Source organism: Cetorhinus maximus, chromosome 1, assembly GCF_964194155.1.
Source record: "Cetorhinus maximus chromosome 1, sCetMax3.hap1.1, whole genome shotgun sequence".
NCBI classification, from domain to species: Eukaryota; Metazoa; Chordata; class Chondrichthyes; order Lamniformes; family Cetorhinidae; genus Cetorhinus; species Cetorhinus maximus.
In genome coordinates this window covers 109157695-109177842 of record NC_135879.1, presented here as the reverse complement: position 1 = coordinate 109177842, position 20148 = coordinate 109157695, and the positions used below count along the sequence as shown (strand labels likewise).

The 20148-nt window shown below is 43.5% G+C and overlaps 1 protein-coding gene across 1 annotated transcript in view; it reads left to right on the top strand.

Moving 5' to 3' along the window:
• The first annotated feature begins 1093 nt into the window (after positions 1-1093).
• The window catches only part of LOC144686750 (protein FAM184A-like), a 296008-nt gene continuing 276953 nt past the window's right edge, over positions 1094-20148 (top strand). Inside the window, exon 1 of the mRNA XM_078552418.1 lies at positions 1094-1534. Within this exon, the coding sequence (XP_078408544.1) occupies positions 1391-1534 (144 nt within the window). The 5' untranslated portion in view covers positions 1094-1390. The remainder of the gene's footprint in view (positions 1535-20148) is intronic.

Below are 20148 nucleotides of genomic sequence, written 5' to 3'. Positions count from 1 at the left end.
GTCTATAAACTACTTAATAGACAAAAGGAGGTGGGGTAAGAAACTGCAAACAAATGAGGGAGATGAATAACAAACATTCACTTTCTCTTCACAGCTAAATTGATGGATTAATAGCTTCTAGCTCTAAACTAAGTAAAATACACCAGTGCAGCAATATGCCAGAGGACACTGATTCCAGACATCGTCAAATTATGGCTAGTTTATCTACAGTTTTGGTGAATGTCATCAATATAAACAAAATGCTCCAAACGAGCCAATATTTCTGTCCAGAATAACCAATGAAACATGCAATGCTTTTCATGCATATGGCTCAGAAAAACCATTCGTCCAGCTTATTTGACCGTCCAGATACTCTTTAAACGCAGATCTGTAATGAGTCTATTTTTTTTACAGTGGTGTGCAACTGAATCAAAATATCAATACTTATGTAGTTTCTGTTATTTTCTTGCTGTGCATCAGCCTATTCAGAGAATTAAAGGGAAATCATGAAGGCAATATGCGGCGAGTGGGACAGCACGATGTGCAGGAAAAGCCAGATAATATGATTTCACGCAAAATGTGGGAACTATTTCAAAGAAACATTAACAAAGATTATACGTCACAGTTAAAAATTGCTAGCCAACTGTAGCAATGAACCTGCTTGTGAGCTGCAACAATCCGCATTATAAACGGGCAGTTAAGGAATTTTCAGTGAAGTAGACAGCTGGAGGGAGGAGGAACTGAAAGTAATACCCTGATACTTATTCCATTTTTTTTATGCTTTAACGATTTTGGAGGCCATGGGAATTTAACAGTAATTTAGTTCATCGTAAACGACCTTCATGTTTGAAACGTTCATCGTAGCAAACGTTGCAGACTTTAAAAATCTCTTGTTTTGGAAGACCACGAGAATAACCTGCTCCTGGATATGAATAGTTGTTGAGGCACAAAATCAGGAATAAATTGAGAGAGTTTAATAAGTGTCAATTCCCTTTAACCGCAACAATATTATGTGCGTTTCGGTAAACTAAGCGTCTGAAAATTAGACTAGTCATAATAATTCGGACAATTCAACTCTGTTCAATCTCCTCCTTTTCGGAGGCGTTGCCGTTTTGTGTTCATCACATGGTGTTAAAACACGGATCTCGTTTTATAAAAACTTTGCAGCTAGACGGTGCCTACTACAGCATCCACCCACTGAGAGCTCCTCAGTCTTCATGACTGGCACTGAACCAGCATTTGACTGAACAGTTTTGGCGTTGCACATGCTCCCGTTCCTCTGCGGCTCCATTCCTTCGAGGAGGGATTTGACCATCTGCCAGAGCGATCTGGACGAGCCCCCTCAGCCTGCTTTAGGCACGGGAGCTGCGCGTTCCTCAGGACTCGCACCACCTCTACCAGCCCGGGAACTATGGCGACGGGAGTGAACTGGACAGATCAGGGGAGCCATGGTGCCAAATGCAATGGTTCGAAAGCAACTCTGCCAGACCCGGTACAACACTACAACTCCGACCTGCACTTGAAAATGAGCAAGAAAATCGCCCAATTAACGAAGGTATGCCCTGCGAAGGATGCATGAACATATTGCAAAAATAAGGAGGTGTTACCCAGATACAAACACGATCACTGTGCGGGGTAAAATAAGCGTGCAGCTTTGTTTGCTACCAGTTTATACTGATTATTTTGAATAATGGGAACTTTCTGGGTCTAAAAGGATAAAATTTAAAATGCAATTTATTCTGAGTAACGTTTAGAGACTAGTTTGAAATGCCCAAGACTCGTTTATGTATATTCAAATAGGCAGGTTCATTTACTTCATTTCCCCACTAAGCGGTTGAGATGTTTTTAGATGGGGCGACGTTCCCTTTTTCAGGAGATGGTCCTTCCACACTCTCTTCATTCAACGACAAATAGGTGAAAGTTACTTGGTTGCTGGCACCTAAATAAAAACTCAGCAGAAAGCAGCGGCAAGGAAATAAAAATATCCCCCTCCAGCCCCCTTCCAGGTGTTTTCGTTTATTAAGCTGGTTTGAGGGGGACATGTAACCTTTCAGCTTCCAACTCAGACTTGAAAGTAAATTGATAGACTGTTGAACGCAAGGGAGAAATATAAACATGGTACACACTCCTATCCTTTTTAAATACTTGGTGGAAATTAGCAGATAGTTTTGAGTAGCTGTGCTCTCTCTATTTTTATTGCCCCGGGTTGTTTCTTTATGTTTCCTGAAAAAGTGGTGAGAACAACGCAGCCTGCATTAACGCTATACAAAGATTTTCAAGAGATCACTTTGGTAAATTGATCATGTGCCCGTGACTTCGATTATTCAAGTTATATGCATATAGTTTACCATAGCTTATTAAATCGTATGAAAATAATCATAGGATATTGTCCTTTTTAGTGATTGGGCACTGTGGGTCTATTTGCAGTTCTGTATATTGAGAGGAATATTTTGTTTTACATATCAATTTGCTATGGGAAATATCGAATGTGTTTACTATATTTTTTTCATTCATGGCATGTGAGCACCGCTGGCAATGCCAACATTCTTGTCCATCCTTAAAATGCCCTTGCAAAGGTGGTGGTGAGCTGCCTTCTTGAACTGCTGCAGCCCATGTGGTGTAGATACACCCACAGTGCTGTTAGGGAGGGAGTTCCAGGAATTTACCCCAGTCAACATGAACAAATGGCAATATATTTCCAAGTCAGGATGTTGTGCGACTTGGAGGGGAAACTTGCAGGTAGTGGTGTTCCCATCTATCTGCTGTCCTTGTCCTTCAAGATGTTAGAGGTCACAGGTTTGGAAGGTGCTGGTGTCAAGCTTCTTGAATGTTATTGGTGCTGCACTCATCCAAGCAAGTGGAGTGAATTCCATCACACTCCTGACTTGTTCCCTGTAAATAGTGGACTAATTTTGGGGAGTCAGGAGGTCAGTTACTCACCACAAGATTTCCAGGCTCTGATCTGCTATTTTAGCCACAGTATTTAGATGGCTGCCCCAGGTAAGTTTTTGACTAATGGTGACCCCCGGGATGTTGATAGTGGGGTATTCAGCAATGATAATGCTATTGAATATCAAGGGAAAATGGTCAGATCCACTCTTGTTGGAGATGGTCATTGCCTGGCACCTGTGTGGCATGAATGTTGCTTACCATTTATCAGCCCAAGCCTAGATATTGTCCAGGTCTTGTTGCATTTGGACATGGACTGTTTCAGTACCTGGGAAGTTGTGAATGGTGCTGAACGTTGTGCAATCATCAGCGAACATCCCCACTTCTGATGAAGCAGCTGAAGATATTTCGGCCCAGGACACCTTCAAAGACCTGTGGACATGCATTCCAACGTCTCTCACAGGACAGTGACAGGAAACAAAGGGTAATAGCTGATGGATGTTTTTGTGAATGGAAAACAGTTTCCAGTGGTGTTACACAGGTCTCAGTATTGGAGTCCTTGCTGTTTTTTGTATATATTAATGATTTAGACTTAAATGTGGGAGGCATGATTTGCAGATGACACAAAAATTGACCATGTAATTGATAGTGAAGTGGACCACTGCCGACTCCAGAATGATATCAATGGTTTGGTTGAGTGGGCGAAGAAGTGGCAAATGGAATTCAATACGGAGAAGTGTGAGGTAATGCATTTGGGGAGGGCAAACAAAGCAAGGGAATGCTCAATAACGGGAAGTTATTGAGAGGGGTTGAGGAAATGAGAGACGTTGGAGTGCATGTCCACAGGTCCTTGAAGGTGACATGACAGGTGGTCAAGAAAGCATATGGAATGTTTATCTTTATTGGGCGGGTTATTGAATACAAAAGCACGGATGTAATGATGGAACTGCACAAAACGCTGGTTAGGCCTCAGTTGGAATTTTGTGTATAGTTCTGGTCACCACATTACAGGAAGGGCATAATTGCTCTGGAGAGAGTGCAGAGGAGATTTATAAGAATGTTGCCAGCAGCTCTGAGGAGAGATTGGATAGGCTAGGGTTGTTTTCCATAGAACAGAGGAGGCTAAGGGGTGATCTAGCTGAGGTGTGCAAAATTGAGAGGCGTAGATAGCGTAGACGGAGGGATCAATTACCAGCGGGCATAGATTTAAGGTGATTGGTAGAAGAATTAGAGGGGACGTGAGGAAAAACCTTTTGATCCAGAGGGCGGTGGGCATCTGGAATTCACTGCCTAAGTTGGTGGTTGAGGCTGAAACGCTCAACTCATTTAAAAGGTATCTGGATCTACATCTGAAGTGCTGTAACCTGCAAGGCTACTGACCAGGTGCTGGAAAGTGGGATTAAAATGAGCGGCTAGTTTTTTTTTGCTTTTTGGTTGGCACAGACACGATGAGCTGACTGGCCTCTTTCTGCAGCATAACATTTCTATGGTTCTACGGACACTACCCTGAGGAACTGCTGAAACGATGCCCTGGGGCTGAGATGATTGGCTTCCTAACAACCACAGCCATCTTTCTTGAGCTAGTTGTGACTCCAACCAGCGGAGAGTTACCCCCCCCCGCCCCCCACCTCCACCACGCCTGGCCAATTCCCATTGACTTCACTTTTGCTAGGGATCCTTGATGCCACACTCAGTCAAATGTGACCTTGATGTCAAGGGCAGTCACTCTCACCTCACTTCTGGAGTTCAGCTCTTTTGTCCATGTTTGGACCAACAACAACAAAAACATATATAGTACCTTTAGCGTGATGAAACATCCCAAGGCACATCTCAGGGTCATTATAAACCAAAGTATGACACCCGAGCTGCATAAGGAGATGTTAGGTCAGATGACCAAAAGCTTGGTTAAAAAGGTAGGTTTTAAGAAGTGTCTTAACGGATGACAGTGAGGTAGAAAGGCGGAGAGGTGTAGGGAGGGAATTCCAGAGCTTGGGCCTAGGCAACTAAAGGCATGACCACCTGTGGTGGGGCAATTATGATCAGGAATGCACAAGAGGTCAGAATTAGAGGAGCACACATATCTCGGAGGCTTGTGGAGTTGAAGGAGATTACAGAGATAGGGAGGGACGAGGTCATGAAGGGATTTGGAAACAAGGATGAGAATTTTAAAATCAAGATGTTGTTTGACCAAGGCTGTAATGAAGTCTGGAACTGAGTGCCCCTGACAGAACACAAACTGAGCATCACTGAGCAGGCTATCGCTGAGTAGGTGCCATTTAATAGCACTGTCAAAGACACCTTCCATCACTTTGCTGATGATTTAGAGTTGTCTGGTAGGGTGGTAATTGGATTTGTTCTGCTTTTTCCACATTGTCAGGTAAATGCCAGTATTATACTTATGCTGGAAGAGCTTGGCTAACGGCATGACTAATTCTGGAGCACAAGTCTTCAGTACTACAGCCCTAATGTTGTCAGAGCCCGTAGCCTTTGCTATATTCAGTGCTTTCAGCCATTTCTTGATATCACATGGAATGAATCAAATTATCTGCATTTCTAGCAGCTATGATGTTGAGGTCCTCAAGAGGCAGCTGAGATGAACCTTCCACAGCGCTTCTGGCTGAAGATGGTTGCAGATGCTTCAGCCTTGTCTTTTATAGTGATGTGCTGCTCCACTATCACTTGAGGGTGGGGATGTTCATGGAACCTCCTCCTACAGTTAGTTGTTTAATTGTCCACCACCATTCATGACTGGATGTGGCAGGACTGCAGAGCTTAGATCTAAGTTGTTGGTTGTAGACATGCTGTTTCTGCTTTTTGGCATTCATGTAGTCCTGAGTTGTAGCTTCACCAGAATGGCACCTAATTTTTAGGTCTGCCTGGTACTGGTCCTGGTCTGCTCTCCTGCACTCCCCATTGAACCTGTTTTGGCCCTGTGACTTGATGGTAATGGTAGATTGATGAATATGCTGGGCTGTGAGATTACCAGTTGTGGTTGAAACAATTCTGCTGGTGGCCCACAGTGTATCATCAATGGAGATTTTGAGCTAGTAGATAATGTCTAGCCCATTTGGCATGGTGATAGTGCCACATAACACAATGGAGTGTCCTCATCTCCACAAAGACTGGTGGCCACTTCTAACAATACTGCCATGGTCAGATGCATCTGCGACAGGTAGATTGGCGAGGATGAGTTCAAGTAGTTTTTTTCCCTCGTTGGTTCTCTCACCACCTCCCACAGGCCAAGTCTGGCAGATATATCCTTCAGGGCTTGGCCAGCTCGATCAGCGGTGGTGCTACTGACCCACTCTTGGTGATAGGAATTGAAGCCCTCCACCCCAAGTACAATGTGTGGCTTTGTTACCCTCAATGCCTCTTCCAGTTGGTGTTCAACATGGATGAGTACTGATTCAAAGCTGAGGGAAGGCAGTAAGTGGTAAATAGCAGGAAGTTTCCTTGCCCATGTTTGACCTGATGCCATGGGACTCCATGGGGTCCAGAATCAATTTTGAGGACTCCCAGGACCACTCCCTCCTGACTATACATCACTGCACTGCCACCTCTGGTGAGTCTGTCCTGACAGTGGGTCAGGACATACCCAGGGATGGAGATGGAGGAGTCTGGGACATTGGCTGTAAGGTAGGATTTGATGAGTATGACTATGTCAGGCTGTTGCTAAACTAATCTGTGGGACAGCTTTTCCAATTTTCCAAGTCCACAGATGTTAGTGAAGAGGACATTGCAGGATTGACTGGGCAGAATGTGTCTTTGTTGTTCCCAGTGTCTAGGTAGGTGCCGGGAGGTCCATTGCTTGTAATATTCAATTTTTCTGTAGCGGTTTGATACAACTGAGTGGTTTTCTAGGTCACTTCACAGGGTAGTTAAAAGTCAACCACATTGCTGTGGATCTGGAGTCGCATGTCGGCCAGGCCGGGTAAAGATGGCAGATATCCTCTCCTCAAAGACATTAGGGAACCAGATGGGTTTTACAACAATCTGGTAATTTTATAATTATTAATGAGACCCTTTTTTTAAATTTCAAATTTATTAATTAATTGAACTTAAGTTCCCCCAGATGCCATGCTGGAATTTGAACATGTGTCTGGACCATTAGTCCATGCTTCTGGATTACTAGTCCAGTAACATTACCACTATGCTGCCGTTCCTCTTTAAAACACTCTGGCCTAATTATATTTCTGATGGCTATTGATATACCTTCACTGTCAGTTTGGAACTAGATTTAAGTTGTGTTGTTAGTAAACGTAAATAACATGGTCAAGGCATGTGGTAAATTATGGTTTTATTTACCAATAGGAGTATCAGAATTACATAGGATCTTTTAGTCTGCAGCAGCATTAATGTGTAACAGCGCAAATTATTCCAAACACCTGTTCTTTAAAGTAAGAGTTTTAATAGACATTCAATTTTTAGCATTACAAGTTGATGTGATAAACAAATTTAAAATAGATTGTTGCTAGGTGAGCATAGGCTGAAACAACCATGACTGCAGAACATTTTAGTCGATCATTGGCCATAGACAATATATTTAGGGCCATAGGCAATATATTTAGAATGATACAAATGCTTCTCCTATCTCCACAATGCCCATTGACACAAGCGTTTCAAGAGGCGGGAGTAGGGCAGTTTCCAGGGAGATGCTCCCCTAGATAATATTTCATTTTTGCATTACGATGCAAAATTAAAGTTGGTGCCAGTAGGTCCATCTGCTTGTAATATTCAATTTTTCTGTAGCAGTTTGATACAACTGAGTGGTTTTCTAGGTCACTTCACAGGGTAGTTAAAAGTCAACCACAATGCTGTTAATAATTTTAAATACCTTTTTTAAACTTATGTTAGAAAGGTTCGTGACATTTGTGTGTATCAACATTATCAATGGGAAGATGATGGCATTGGTGGTAATGTCGCTTGACTAGCAATCCAGAGGCCCAGGCTAATGCTGTTGCACTTCGGTTCAGTTAATAAGTTCATCTAATAAATCTGGAACATAAAGCTAATCTCAGTGATAGTGACCATGAAACTATAATCAACTATTGTAAAAACCCATCTAGTTCACTAATCTCTTTTACGGAAAGAAATCTGTGATCCTTACCTGGTCTGGCCTACATGCGACTCCAGACCCACAGCAATGTGGTTGACTCTTAACAGCCCTCTGAAATGGCCAAGCAAGTCACTCAGTTCAAGGACAATTAGGCATGGGCAACAAATGCTGGCCTTGTCGGCGACACCCACATTTCATGAAAGAATAAAGAAAAAAATTTTAACGGAATAGGCAGACCATCACTTCCCCAAAAACTACCTGGTCATAGCTCTCCCCTTAAAACTTTGCCTCTGTGCAGGAGGAAGGAAGTAATCCCCTGCTTTCACCAATCCCAATTCACAGAGGCAACCTTCCTTTTCTAAGCATGCCAGATCAAAGGAAATTTTGCCCCATCAAACTCCTTCCGTTCACAAAGGCACTTTTTCACCTCTCAAGTGAGAGAAGGATTGTTTTCCCTTACCATTCCACTATCCTCCCCACCACACCCTCACCCCACAACCAATCCTCATCGTCTCCACTGTTTAATGATGCTCTATCTGTTTTTACTCAGTTCAGGGAAGCACTCTCCCTCGTGTTGAGTCCCGATGGTACTGGCTGCAGCTCTTGCCTGGCGCTGCCTTGGGACCAGTCCCTAAGGACGAAAATTCCTGTTGTATCTTCAAAGTGGAAATTCCCATTTTCAGTTCTTGCAGAGTCTGCTCTCAGAGCAAAATCATGCATGAGCCGAAGTTGATACTGTCAGTGAGAAGGCAGCAATTTTCCAATCAGAACCCTTCTAGCAACAAATCAGCACATGCATCAAGAGTTCACTCATATGCTGCCCCTGGGATGAAACATATACAGATCTACATGTAGTGAAAATACCTGAACAAGATCTTCAGGATTTTTACATAAACCTGGTAAATTTTCCAATTTCAAAACTAGCAGTTCCTGTGGCTGATGATTATGGAGAAATTTAAGAAGCCAACAACAATGACACATTTAACTTTTGTGCGTAAGGTTAATTTTTTTCACCGATGTCTAAACTCTAATCTTCCTAATTTAAATATTAAAGTCCAACTGCAGAAGAACATAAGGAAGCATAGAATGAAAATAGATTCACTAGTTCAACAACTCTGTTCTGTCCACAGATCACCACATAAGAAAAGTAAAGGAGTGTAGTCACTATTGTAATGCAAGGGAAATGTGCAATCAAACCTATTATGCCACATTTATGAAATCTCCTGAGGTATATTTATTCACATTGTCTCCCTGAGATCTAAAAAAGTTGATGAAGCAAAACTCCAGAATGTTTATCCAACCTCACATATCCACATTTTGACCTTATTTTTACATGAATAGACAGTTATCGATAAAATACATGACTATTTTTCCAGCATTACTGGCACAATAATCTATTTAACGATCTTGGTCTATTCTTATTCTTATAATCTTCAATATAATTCCCAGCTAGATACTGATCTGCGTCTTTTTTAAAAAAGGTTAATACAAAAAGTTTTAACTGCTTTTGATGTAATCAGTTTCACTTAGCCAGCTCTCTAGTCTAACTTCAAGTTCGCTGATCTTGCAATTGTGTACTTAAGTTTTATGCATGCATATGCATAGTTACCAATGCAACACCAATCTCCCAATAATTTGTAACAATTCACAGCACATCTCTTCCTTGCTACAAGTTGCTGGACACTTTACACAGTAATAATAGTGGGTGTCAGTTAATTCACAGTTATGTTGGCAGCAAATTTTGGGTCATTAGATGCAGAGCTCTCAGGTACCCAGCTCTGGCAATAAAACTTCTCACCCTGTCCAGGTACACAAACACCATTTATTAGAGAATGCAGTGCCTTTGCAGGTTTATTGCAAACTGCCTCTAAGAATGACAGGATGTTAACAAATCATCACTTTCACCTGCCAGAGCAGAAGCCATCAATATCAATTATCAAAAGAGCAATCTCGGAAAGTACTGGTGCCATCTTGGATGCTGTCAACCTTGCTCTTTCCTGCACACAAAAAAACATATTGCCAAAGAAAAGCGTGTTACATCTTCAGCATTTTTTACTTCTTTTGAATTTACCTTGGTAAATAAGTTTCAGTTCAATTCCACTAACCCACCCAGAACCCAGTACTCCACCTTCCAACTAGGCGAGCAGCATTAAGAGGACTAGTTAAAAAAATTTTGAATCCACATCCATACAAAGGACAAAGTCCCAGCTCAAAAAGCACCAAGATGAAAATGCTGCCCATCAGCATAAATTCGGTGTTTGGGAAGATCCGTCAATCTCCTGAGTGCTTGTCAGAAAGTCATCGTCTACTTGATGGGTAACTTCCTTCCCTTCACTGGACAGGACAGAATTTGTTACTCCTGCAGTTCCCCTACCTGCCCCACCCCCAGAAAAAACCCCTTTGCTCAGTTCCTATTTCCCCCACGCACTCTCCACCCCCTTAGTTAACCTTCTGAGCCTTGGGGCAGAATATTATGGGTTGGAGGGGGGGTGCAGACGGCTTGCCCCCACCCGGAACCAAAGTTGGTGTGGAGCTGACCCACTCTGCACCAGCCTGCCCTGCAGCCATAACTCGCTGCAGGCAGGCTAATTAGGGGCAGTGTGGGATTTCCGCCCCTCACTGGGAAGGAGGTCTTGCCCTCAGGAGCTGCTGGTCAATCTGATTGGTCAGCAGCTCCATCCATGCAGGCAGTGGCTAGAGTGCATTAGTGGGCGCTGCCAGGACTGCAACCAGGAGGAAGAAAGCAGCCCAATGAACCCCAGAGACTGGTTAGTCCGGAGTCTTGGTTAGGGAGGGTTTGGGCAGGTTAGGGAGGTGGCGGAGGTGGGGTTGGTGTGTTTAATGCAGCAGGCAGGTAGGAAGAAAGGGGGGGGTGGGAGTTTGTTTGTCCACTCCTGATCCGCAAAGGGCAGCCCCTAAGGATAATACCCTTTCCTTCCTGCCCTATGAATCTTTTTTAAAAAATCAGGCTCCCGACTGTCCACACTAACCGTTTGATGGGGTGGGCTGTATATTATCAGTGTCAACTGGTTTGGTAACAAGCCCCATTGACCTTTGATTATCTATTTAAATATGGCAGGTGAGCTGCCGATTTCAGCACCACCCACCAACTGTATTATGAGGGTGAGCTCAGGGGTGGGTGGGAAGGTGGTGGGATGGGCACCCGCCCTATTTTACTTGTCCCCTCACCTTGTTGAAAACACGGCCAGTGGAGACATGTAAAATGTAGCCCTTGGTCTGCAATGTGTCTGTTCTCCCTGCTATTTTTCTCCTTGTCCTCACAGGTGGCAATTATATCACAGCTGTTGAACAGGACTGTGCGATTTCCTTCCCAATGTCGCCTAAGTTCCTGTTGCCCTGGCTCCCTGACAGTCACACCATTCTTTTCTTGAAGTCATGCTTTACTCAGTGGTGTGACTGTGCTCTGGTTAAAACAGTACAGAAAATCCTCCCTGTTCCTTATTTGTTGGAGTGTCTGTAACTTGCTCATCAGCTTAATGACTCTGAGCTGGTGACTGAAGGCAGAGAGATCCCTGCAGATATGGGAATTTAGGACAGCCTTGCTGTCCACAAACTCCCAAATACTGTACAACACATATCTGTCATATCTATCATTTGTTCTTTGATACCCTGAAGGCCTTTGATAGGTGAAGGAGATGGGTGGAAAGACCTGCAAGATTCTGATTAATGGAGTTCAGCTTGAACAGGTTGATACCTCCTCTTGACAACTTACTTTCCTACCTATCTTGCTGTCATTGGCAAATTTAGCTGCCATACATTCGGTCCCTTTATCTGAGTCATTAATATGGACTATAAATAGTTGAGACTCCAGCACTGATCCCTGTGGCACTCCACTAGTTACAGCTTGCCTATCCAAAACCCTACACCCTGCTTCCTGTTAGTTAACCAACCTTTTATCCATGCTAATATGATACCCCCTACAGCATAAGTTCTTGTGTAGTATCCTTTGATGTGGCACCTCTCAAATGCTTTTTGGAAATCTAAGTACACTACATCTACAGGCTCCCCTTTATCCACCCTGTGCTACCTTGGGTCACTCATCACAGAAAACAGAGTCTACCAAAGAAATTCAGGCTAGACTTAACAAGGGTCACGGCATTGTGAGCTCACTTAAAAGAATATGGAGTAGCCACAGCATCTCGATTACAATTAAAATCCGTCTTCTGGAAGCCCTTGTGTGGTATAATTATTGTTAAGGAGGTTATTGCAGAATACTTAGAAAATGACAATATGATTAGGCAGAGTCAACATGGTTTTATGAAAGGGAAACATGGTTTTATGAAAGGGAAATTGTGTCTAACTAATCTATTAGAGTTTTTGATGAAGTAACATTAGGGTAAAAGTTTGTGACTCCTACACTGCGGGTTAAGGCCTTTGCTACAGTGAAAAAGGGGTCTGTTTAAACTCGATCAGTATATACCATAGGCGAACCACAGCAGCCATGGCGAGATGAAATAAAATCTAAGTGTCTATTGCAGACTTCACTACAATATATTTAAAAAACTATCATTTATAAACAACCTATTTAGCACATTTAAATTCCTTCAAGTACTCAATCCCTTATGAAAACAAATATTGGTATTCATAACCTCACATCAAAGACTTTATGTGCACTTGGAGCTGTCAATCAAAGTGTGAACTTACAGCCCCCCACCCCCACTGTGATAATCATTGGTCCCACTGAGTTAATCCACCTTTTTATGCACATTCATGTCTACTCTTAACAATCCTAAAGGGGCACGTGACTTCTCCCAAAGGGCACATTATTTTCCCCAAAGGGCCCTGTACCTCTCCAAATAACTCCAGCAGCTTTTGACCTTTTTCCTCAAATGTCTAAAGCCCACGAATCATGTTTTGGACATCCCAGTAACAAAAATTGGATTTGTTTGAAGGCAGCTGCACTTTCATGTGTGCAGCTGCCTCAGTGAACCATGGATATCCAAAGTATGACCTGCCCCCGTTCCCCTTACCCTGCCGAATTGGTGGGTGCCAGGTTTGGGGAACAGGTCTTCTGTAATTTTGGCTAAAGTGGGGAGCCTTTCTGACTCGGTGAAAATTCAGGTCTATGTCTCTAAATGAAGGATTCTCTTTGCCTTATTTCCTTATGCTGACACCTTTATTGATCTGTACATCTTTATACAATTCTGCTCCTCTCCATTTCAGGCATTACTATTTCAAATACATTTTCCCCTATTGTTTCCAAATGCACTTATTTCCTATATTTCTACAGTTAACTGCATCTGACAGCAATCTGCCAGCCTGATAGCTTAACTATGTCCTCCTGTCCCCTTTCACAGCCTTTGCCACAATTTGTCATATACACCACTTTGGTGCGATTGATAAATTTTGATATTTTTCCTGCAATTCCTAAGCTTAGGTAATTGAGGTATAAATTGAGGTATTAGAGGCCCAATATTTAAAATGTATGAAATAATGCTTAAGACGGCTTTTTTCTTTATCATTGCTTATGTTTACTGCCTGCCAACTATCTCTCTGTCTATATAATTATATACTGTTATGGACCCTGGACTTTACAAAATGGTTACATTTTAAAATGTCTCCTTTAACTTAAGGTAAAACTTGGAATTGTGGAAACCCCTCAGCTGAGAGATATGCCTATGTGGTCTGGTTGCCATGGGGGTGAAACTCAAACAGAAACCTATTCAAATCAAGTGACAATGTAACGCTGGAAAAAGCACATTGAACCCAAGACAATTCCAGTTCAGTGACTCTTTATTCCACTGATACACAACATATTAAGTACATAATTTTTTTTAAAGGGTTATCTCAGGGAAACAAATTCCTCACTGTGGTTTTATTATTGTTTGACAACTTCAAAAACCATTGGAAGTTCAACTCCGTCCACCTGCACTTGTGGCACAAGCCTCTCTCTCCCTCTCTGTGTGCGCGCGCCTCTCTCTGTGTGTGCGCGCCCCTCTCTGGTAATCTGATGTGTAATATACCTTTAAGAAGAATGTTATAATGGAAGATCACATGATCTTGACATCCAATAGCAGAGTAGTACGGATTATCTCAGTAGTCTAAAGTTAGAGTCTGTAATTTAGAGGCAGGGTTTGAGTTGTAAGCACACAAGTGTAGCTGCTGAGTTCCTTTGTAAATAAATAGAATGTGTTCTACGTAAGAACTGTCTGTTGATCTGCTCTGTCTGTGGTACCAAATCAGCCATCTCGAAACAAGCGTGCAACCTGGATCCATTAATCCAACTGAACTAGTGACCAGAATCCAACAAACTGGTAACAAGGAAAAAGCAAGGAAGGAAAGGAAAAAGCAAGGAAGGAAATCAAATGAACCAAAATCGGGCCATATCTCACACAGTAATTGTAAGTAGAATTTCCATCCTAATCGTTGAAGCAGTCCCCTCAAGGCATGCTGCAGTTTGGAAGGGTCGATCCTTTCGACCCAACTGTGGACGATTGGTCTCACGTTGAACGCCTTGCGTTCTTTTTCCAAGCTAATCACATTGCTGGGGAGGAGGAGAGGCGAGTGATCTTCTTAGCCACATGTGGGAGTAAGACCTATGGATTGATTCGAAGATTGACAGCACCCAGTGCCCTGGATTCAAAAAGTTTTGATGACTTAGTGAACCTTGTGAAGAGTCATTACCAGCCTAAGCCCTTGGTAACGATGTAATGGTTCAAATTTAACTCACGAAATAGAGCCCTGGGGGAGACAATTGCTTGTTATATGGCAAGTCTGAAACAGTTAACAGAATATTCTGAGTTTGGTATGTCTATAAATGTGCTTAGAGATTGTTTGGTGTGTGGTATAAATGAAGATACGATTCAGAAGAGATTTCTGTCTGAAACAAATTTGGATTTTCAGAAGGCGCTAGAAATAGCACGGGCCATGGAAAGCGCAGTGAGGGACGCGAAAACCATACAGGGAGTACAAAATGGCGCCGTCCTCCACGTTGGGCGGACGTCCACGTCCAGCCAAAAAGGGCACAAAAATGCTCAGCTCAGAGAGGTGGGAAGCAGCCATCGCTTGTAGACAAATAAAAAGAAATGACTTAGCAACATAAACGTAGAATAATGGTAACAGAGGTGGAAGCAGATAACCTTGTAATGAATGGAAGTTTTAAAAAATCGAATGTTTTTACTGTAATCAAAAAGGACACCTCATGACACATTGCAAAGATTAAAAGTCTGCCTGATTCTATCAAAAGAAAAACCCAGTGAGGTCCATAACATAGAAGAGCCTGAAGTAACAGATTCAGATATTTATTCGTTGTAAAAATTTAAAGATAGGAAGAACAGAACCAATCCATGGAACAGTGAGGATGAATGATAGACCTATCAGAATGGAGGTGGACACGGGAGCTTCCACTACTGTAATAGGTGAGCATACCTTCAAATACCTGAATTATGGAGAAAGTAATTAAATTTGGAAGAAACAGATGCCAAATTGAAAACTTACACTAGAGAAAACATCAAAATCAAAGGCATAAGCAGGGCTACTGTACAGTACAGGAGTCATTCAGTAAAATCACCCTTGGTGGTAGCGGATGAGGGGCCAAGCCTCCTTGGATGAAACTGGCTTAAAAGAAATTAAACTGCATTGGGCCGAGATTTTCCAGCTGAGAGCCAGTGGGCTACCTGAGCTACTACAAAAATACGTCTCAGTTTTCCAAGATGAACTTTGGAAGATCCAGGGGCTACAAGCAAAAATTCATGTGGATCCAGACACTAACCCCCTCCCCCGATTTATGAAGGCAAGACCAGTACCTTAGGCAGTGTGGAAAAAGGTAGACACCGAATTGGACAGATTAGAGAAACTGGAAGTTATACAACATGTGCAGTTCTCAGAATGGGCAGCACCAATAGTCCCCATACTTAAACCCGACCAAAGCGTTTGAATTTGTGGAGACTACAAATTGACTGTTAATAAAGTGGCTAAGTTGGACAAGACACCCTATACCAAAAACTGAAGGCTTGTAAGTTAAGCTGGCAGGTGGAACTGCCTTCACGAAGCTTGATATGAGTCATGCTTATCAACAGTTGGAGTTAGAGAAGGCTTCCCAGGAATTTGTCACAATTAATACACACAAAGGGTTGTACCAATATACCCATTTGCCTTTTGGTGTATCCTCAGCTTGCGCCATGTTCCAGAGAACAATGGAAAGTTTACTGCAGGGATTGCCTCATGTTGTACTTTATTTTAGATGACGTTCTGATGACAGGACTCACTGAAAAGGAGCATTTGGCAACCTTGGAAGAAGTTTTGAAACATTTCTCACAGGTGGGAGTGCATTTAAAAAATGATAAGTGCACCTTCCAAGCGAAAGAGGTAATCTATTTAGGTCACAGGGCCTCTACCCGGTTGAGGAAAAAGTGAGAGCCATAAGAGAGGCACCAGTGCCAAAGAACACCTCCGAGCTCATCATTCTTGGGGATGATCAATTACTATGTACGCTTCTTGCCTAATTTGTCAACAGAACTGGCACCCCTGTGCTACCTACTCAAGAAAAACTAATGCTGGTTCTGGCAAACACCACAGAAAGAAGCTTTCACAAAGGTGAAACAACTGTTGCACTCATCCACCCTATTAGTACACTTTGACCAAAGAAAAGAGTTGGTTTTGACATGTGATGCATCCCCTTATGGATTGGGAGCAGTGCTCTCCCATCGAATGGACGATGGCTCAGAACGGCCTATTGGATATGTATCAAGAACTCGCAACACAGCGGAAAAAGGATACTCACAGAAAAAGAAGGCTTGTCAATCATCTAGTGTCAAGAAATTTCACCAGCATGTACACGGTCATCATTTCAGTATCGTTTTGGACCGCAAGCCTTTACTAGTATTGTTCAGCGAGGACAAGGCTATACCACCCATAGCCTCAGCAAGAATACAGAGATGGGTATTGATTCTGGCAGTGTATGAGAATACTTTCATCCATTGACCTGGAAATCAGATTGCAAATGCTGATTGCACTTAGTCATTTGCCTTTGAAAGAAAATGATGAGGATGTTTCAGTTCCTCACTAACTCGTTTTATTATTGAACTTAGATTCGTCACCGGTATGTGCTAGACAGACCAGAGATTGGACAAGTCGAGCCCCAGTCTTATCCAAAGTACGAGAACAAGTTATTCATGGTTGGTCGCAAGAACAGGAATCTGACAAAATGAAACCGTGTTTTCACAGAAGATATGAAAACCAGTCAGGATGGGTATCTTATTGTGGGGAGCTCGAGTGATTGTTCCTCTAAAAGGACGAATGTCATTGTTAACTGAACTACATAGTGCACGTCCAGGTGTTTCCTGAATGAAGACCATAGCACGTAGCTATCTATGGTGGCCTAGAATGGATGGAGAAATAGAGAATTTAGTGAGAAGTTGTATGTAGTGTCAGCAAGTGCAGAAGTTACCTCCAACAGCTCCGTTACACCCTTGGGAATGGCCAGGAAGGCCATTGGTACGATTACACATTGACTATGTGGGACCTTTTATGGAAACAATATTTCTCCTTATTGTTGTTGCTCACTCAAAATAAATGGACATATGAGGTGAAGTCACCAACATCTGCTACAATTGAGAAGCTACGTCAAAGTTTCACCATTAACAGACTACCAGGAGTGGTCGTATCTGATAATGGCACGGCATTTACGAGCGCTGAGTTTCAACAGTTTATCAGCCTCAACGGTAGCACTCATGTAAAAACTTCATCGTACTACCCTTCCTCAAATGGACTGACCGAAAGGGTGGTTCAAATGTTCAAAACTGACATGAAGAAATTAACTGGAGACTCCATAGAGACCAAGCTTTTCCATCCCTTACACGACAGGTGTCACACCTGCGGAATTGTTGATGAAATGCCATCTCAGAGTGAGATTGAGCTTAATAACGCCAACTTTAAGGGGGGATGGTGGAAAGGAGTCAAGGAATTCAGGAAACTGGGCATGACTGACATAGTCGTGACAAAGTTTGCCATAGGAGAGATGGTATGTGTGAAAAAGTTTGGAGAAGGATCCAAGTGGTCATCATAAGTGCAGTGACTGGATCTCTTTCTTACCACATGAAAATGGAAGACCGAGTCATACGGCGAAATATAGGTCATATGAGGAAGACAGAAGCAAAGTATCAAGAAATGATTCCTCCGGTGTTCAAGACTGCGTCAACATCTCCTGTTGAAAGAACTCAACTGAGTACAGATGTGTCTGAAGGATCGGCTGTACCTGCAAGAGTTGAGAAAACAGATTTGCAGGTGCTCACTGAAGAATCTGATGTTCGGACAACACCAGAAAAGGAGGTTTCTGACAAAGCATCTGAAGTTATAGACCTGAGACATTCTACACGCATAAGGAAACCCCCAGAAAGACTGAATTTGTAAATTATTTATCTCTGTAAATAATTTGATATTTTGAGAAAAATTGTAACTGTAAAAAATATTTCTGAGTAAAGGTGGAGGTAATCTGTGTAATGTACCTTTTAAGAAGAATGTATTTATGGAAGATCACATGACCTTAGTATCCAATAGCAGAGTAGTGTGGGCTACTTTAGTAGTCATTAGTGAGTAATCTAGAATAGAGTCTGTAATTTAGAGACAGGGTTTGAGTTGTAAGCACACAAGTGTAGCTGCTGAGTTCCTTTGTAAATAAATAGAATGTGTTCTACATAAGAACTGACTGTTGACCTGCTCTGTCTATGGTACCAAATCGGTCATCCGGACACAACTGTGCAACCTGGATCCATTAGTCCAACTAAACTAGTGGCCAGGGTCCAACATCTGTCTCGTGCTCTCTCTGTCTTGCGTTCTCTCGCTGTGTGCATATGCATGCACGTGTGTGTGCGTGTCTCTCTGCCTGAATCTCTCTCTCTCTCTCTCTGTGCCTGCCTGAATCTCTCTCTCTCTCTCTGCCTGCCCGTCTCTCTCTCTCTCTCTCTCTCTGCCTGCCCGTCTCTCTCTCTCTCTCTCTCTCTGCCTGCCCATCTCTCTCTCTCTCTCTCTCTCTCTGCCTGCCATTCTCTCTCTCTCTCTCTCTTTCTCTCTCTGCCTGCTTGAATCCCGCTCTCTCTCTGCCTGCCCGTCTCTCTCTCTCTCTCTCTCTCTGCCTGCCCGAAACTCTCTCTCTCTCTATGCCTGCCCGTCTCTCTCTCTCCCCCTCTCTCCCTCTCTCTCTGCCTACCTACCTCTCTCTCTCTCTGCCTGCCTCTCTCTCTCTCTTTGTGCCTGTCTCTCTCCCTCTCTCTGTCTCTGCCGGCCTCTCTCTCTGCCTACCTCTCTCTCTCTTTGCCTGCCCCCCCTCTCTGCCTGTCTGTCTCTCTCTCTCTCTGCCTGCCTCTCTCTCTCTGCCCGTCTCTCTCTCTCTACCTGCCTGAATCTCTCTCTCTCTCTCTGCCTGCCCGTCTCTCTCTCTCTACCTGCCTGAATCTCTCTCTCTCTCTCTCTGCCTGCCCTTCTCTCTCTCTCTCTCTCCCCCTCTCTCCCTCTCTCTCTGCCTGCCTGCCTCTCTCTCTCTCTTTGTGCCTGTCTCTCTCCCTCTCTCTGTCTCTGCCTGCCTCTCTCTATCTCTCTCTGCCTACCTCTCTCTCTCTCTGCCTGCCCCCCCTCTCTGCCTGTCTGTCCCTCTCTCTGCCTGCCCGTCTCTCTCTCTCTCTCTCTCTCTGCCTGCCCATCTCTCTCTCTCTCTCTGCCTGCCTGAATCTCTCTCTCTCTCTCTCTCTGCCTGCCCGTCTCTCTCTCTCTCTATCTGCCTGCCTGAATCTCTCTCTCTCTGCCTGTCTGTCTCTCTCTCTGCCCCCCTCTCTCTCTCTGCCTGCCTCTCTGTCTCTCTCTCTCTTTCTCTGCCTGCCTGTCACTCTCTCTCTCTTTCTTTCTCTGCCTGCCTGCCTGTCTCTCTCTCTCTCTTTCTCTCTCTGTCTGCCTGCCTCCCTCTTTCTCTGCCTGCCTGTCTCTCTCTCTCTCACTCTCTTTCTCTGTCTCTGCCTGCCTCCCTCTTTCTCTGCCTGCCTCTCTCTCTCTCTCTCTGCCTGCCTGTCTTTCTCTCTCTGTTTCCCCCTCTGACTGCCTGTCTCTCTCTCTCTGACTGCCTGTCTCTCTCTCTCTCTCTCTCTCTCTCTGTCTCTCTCTCTTTATCTGCCTGTCTTTCTCTCTCTCTCTGCCTGCCTCTCTCTCTGCCTGTTTTTGTCTGTGTGTTTCTCTCTCTCTCTGTGTCTGTCTCTCTTTCTCTGTATCTGTCTGTC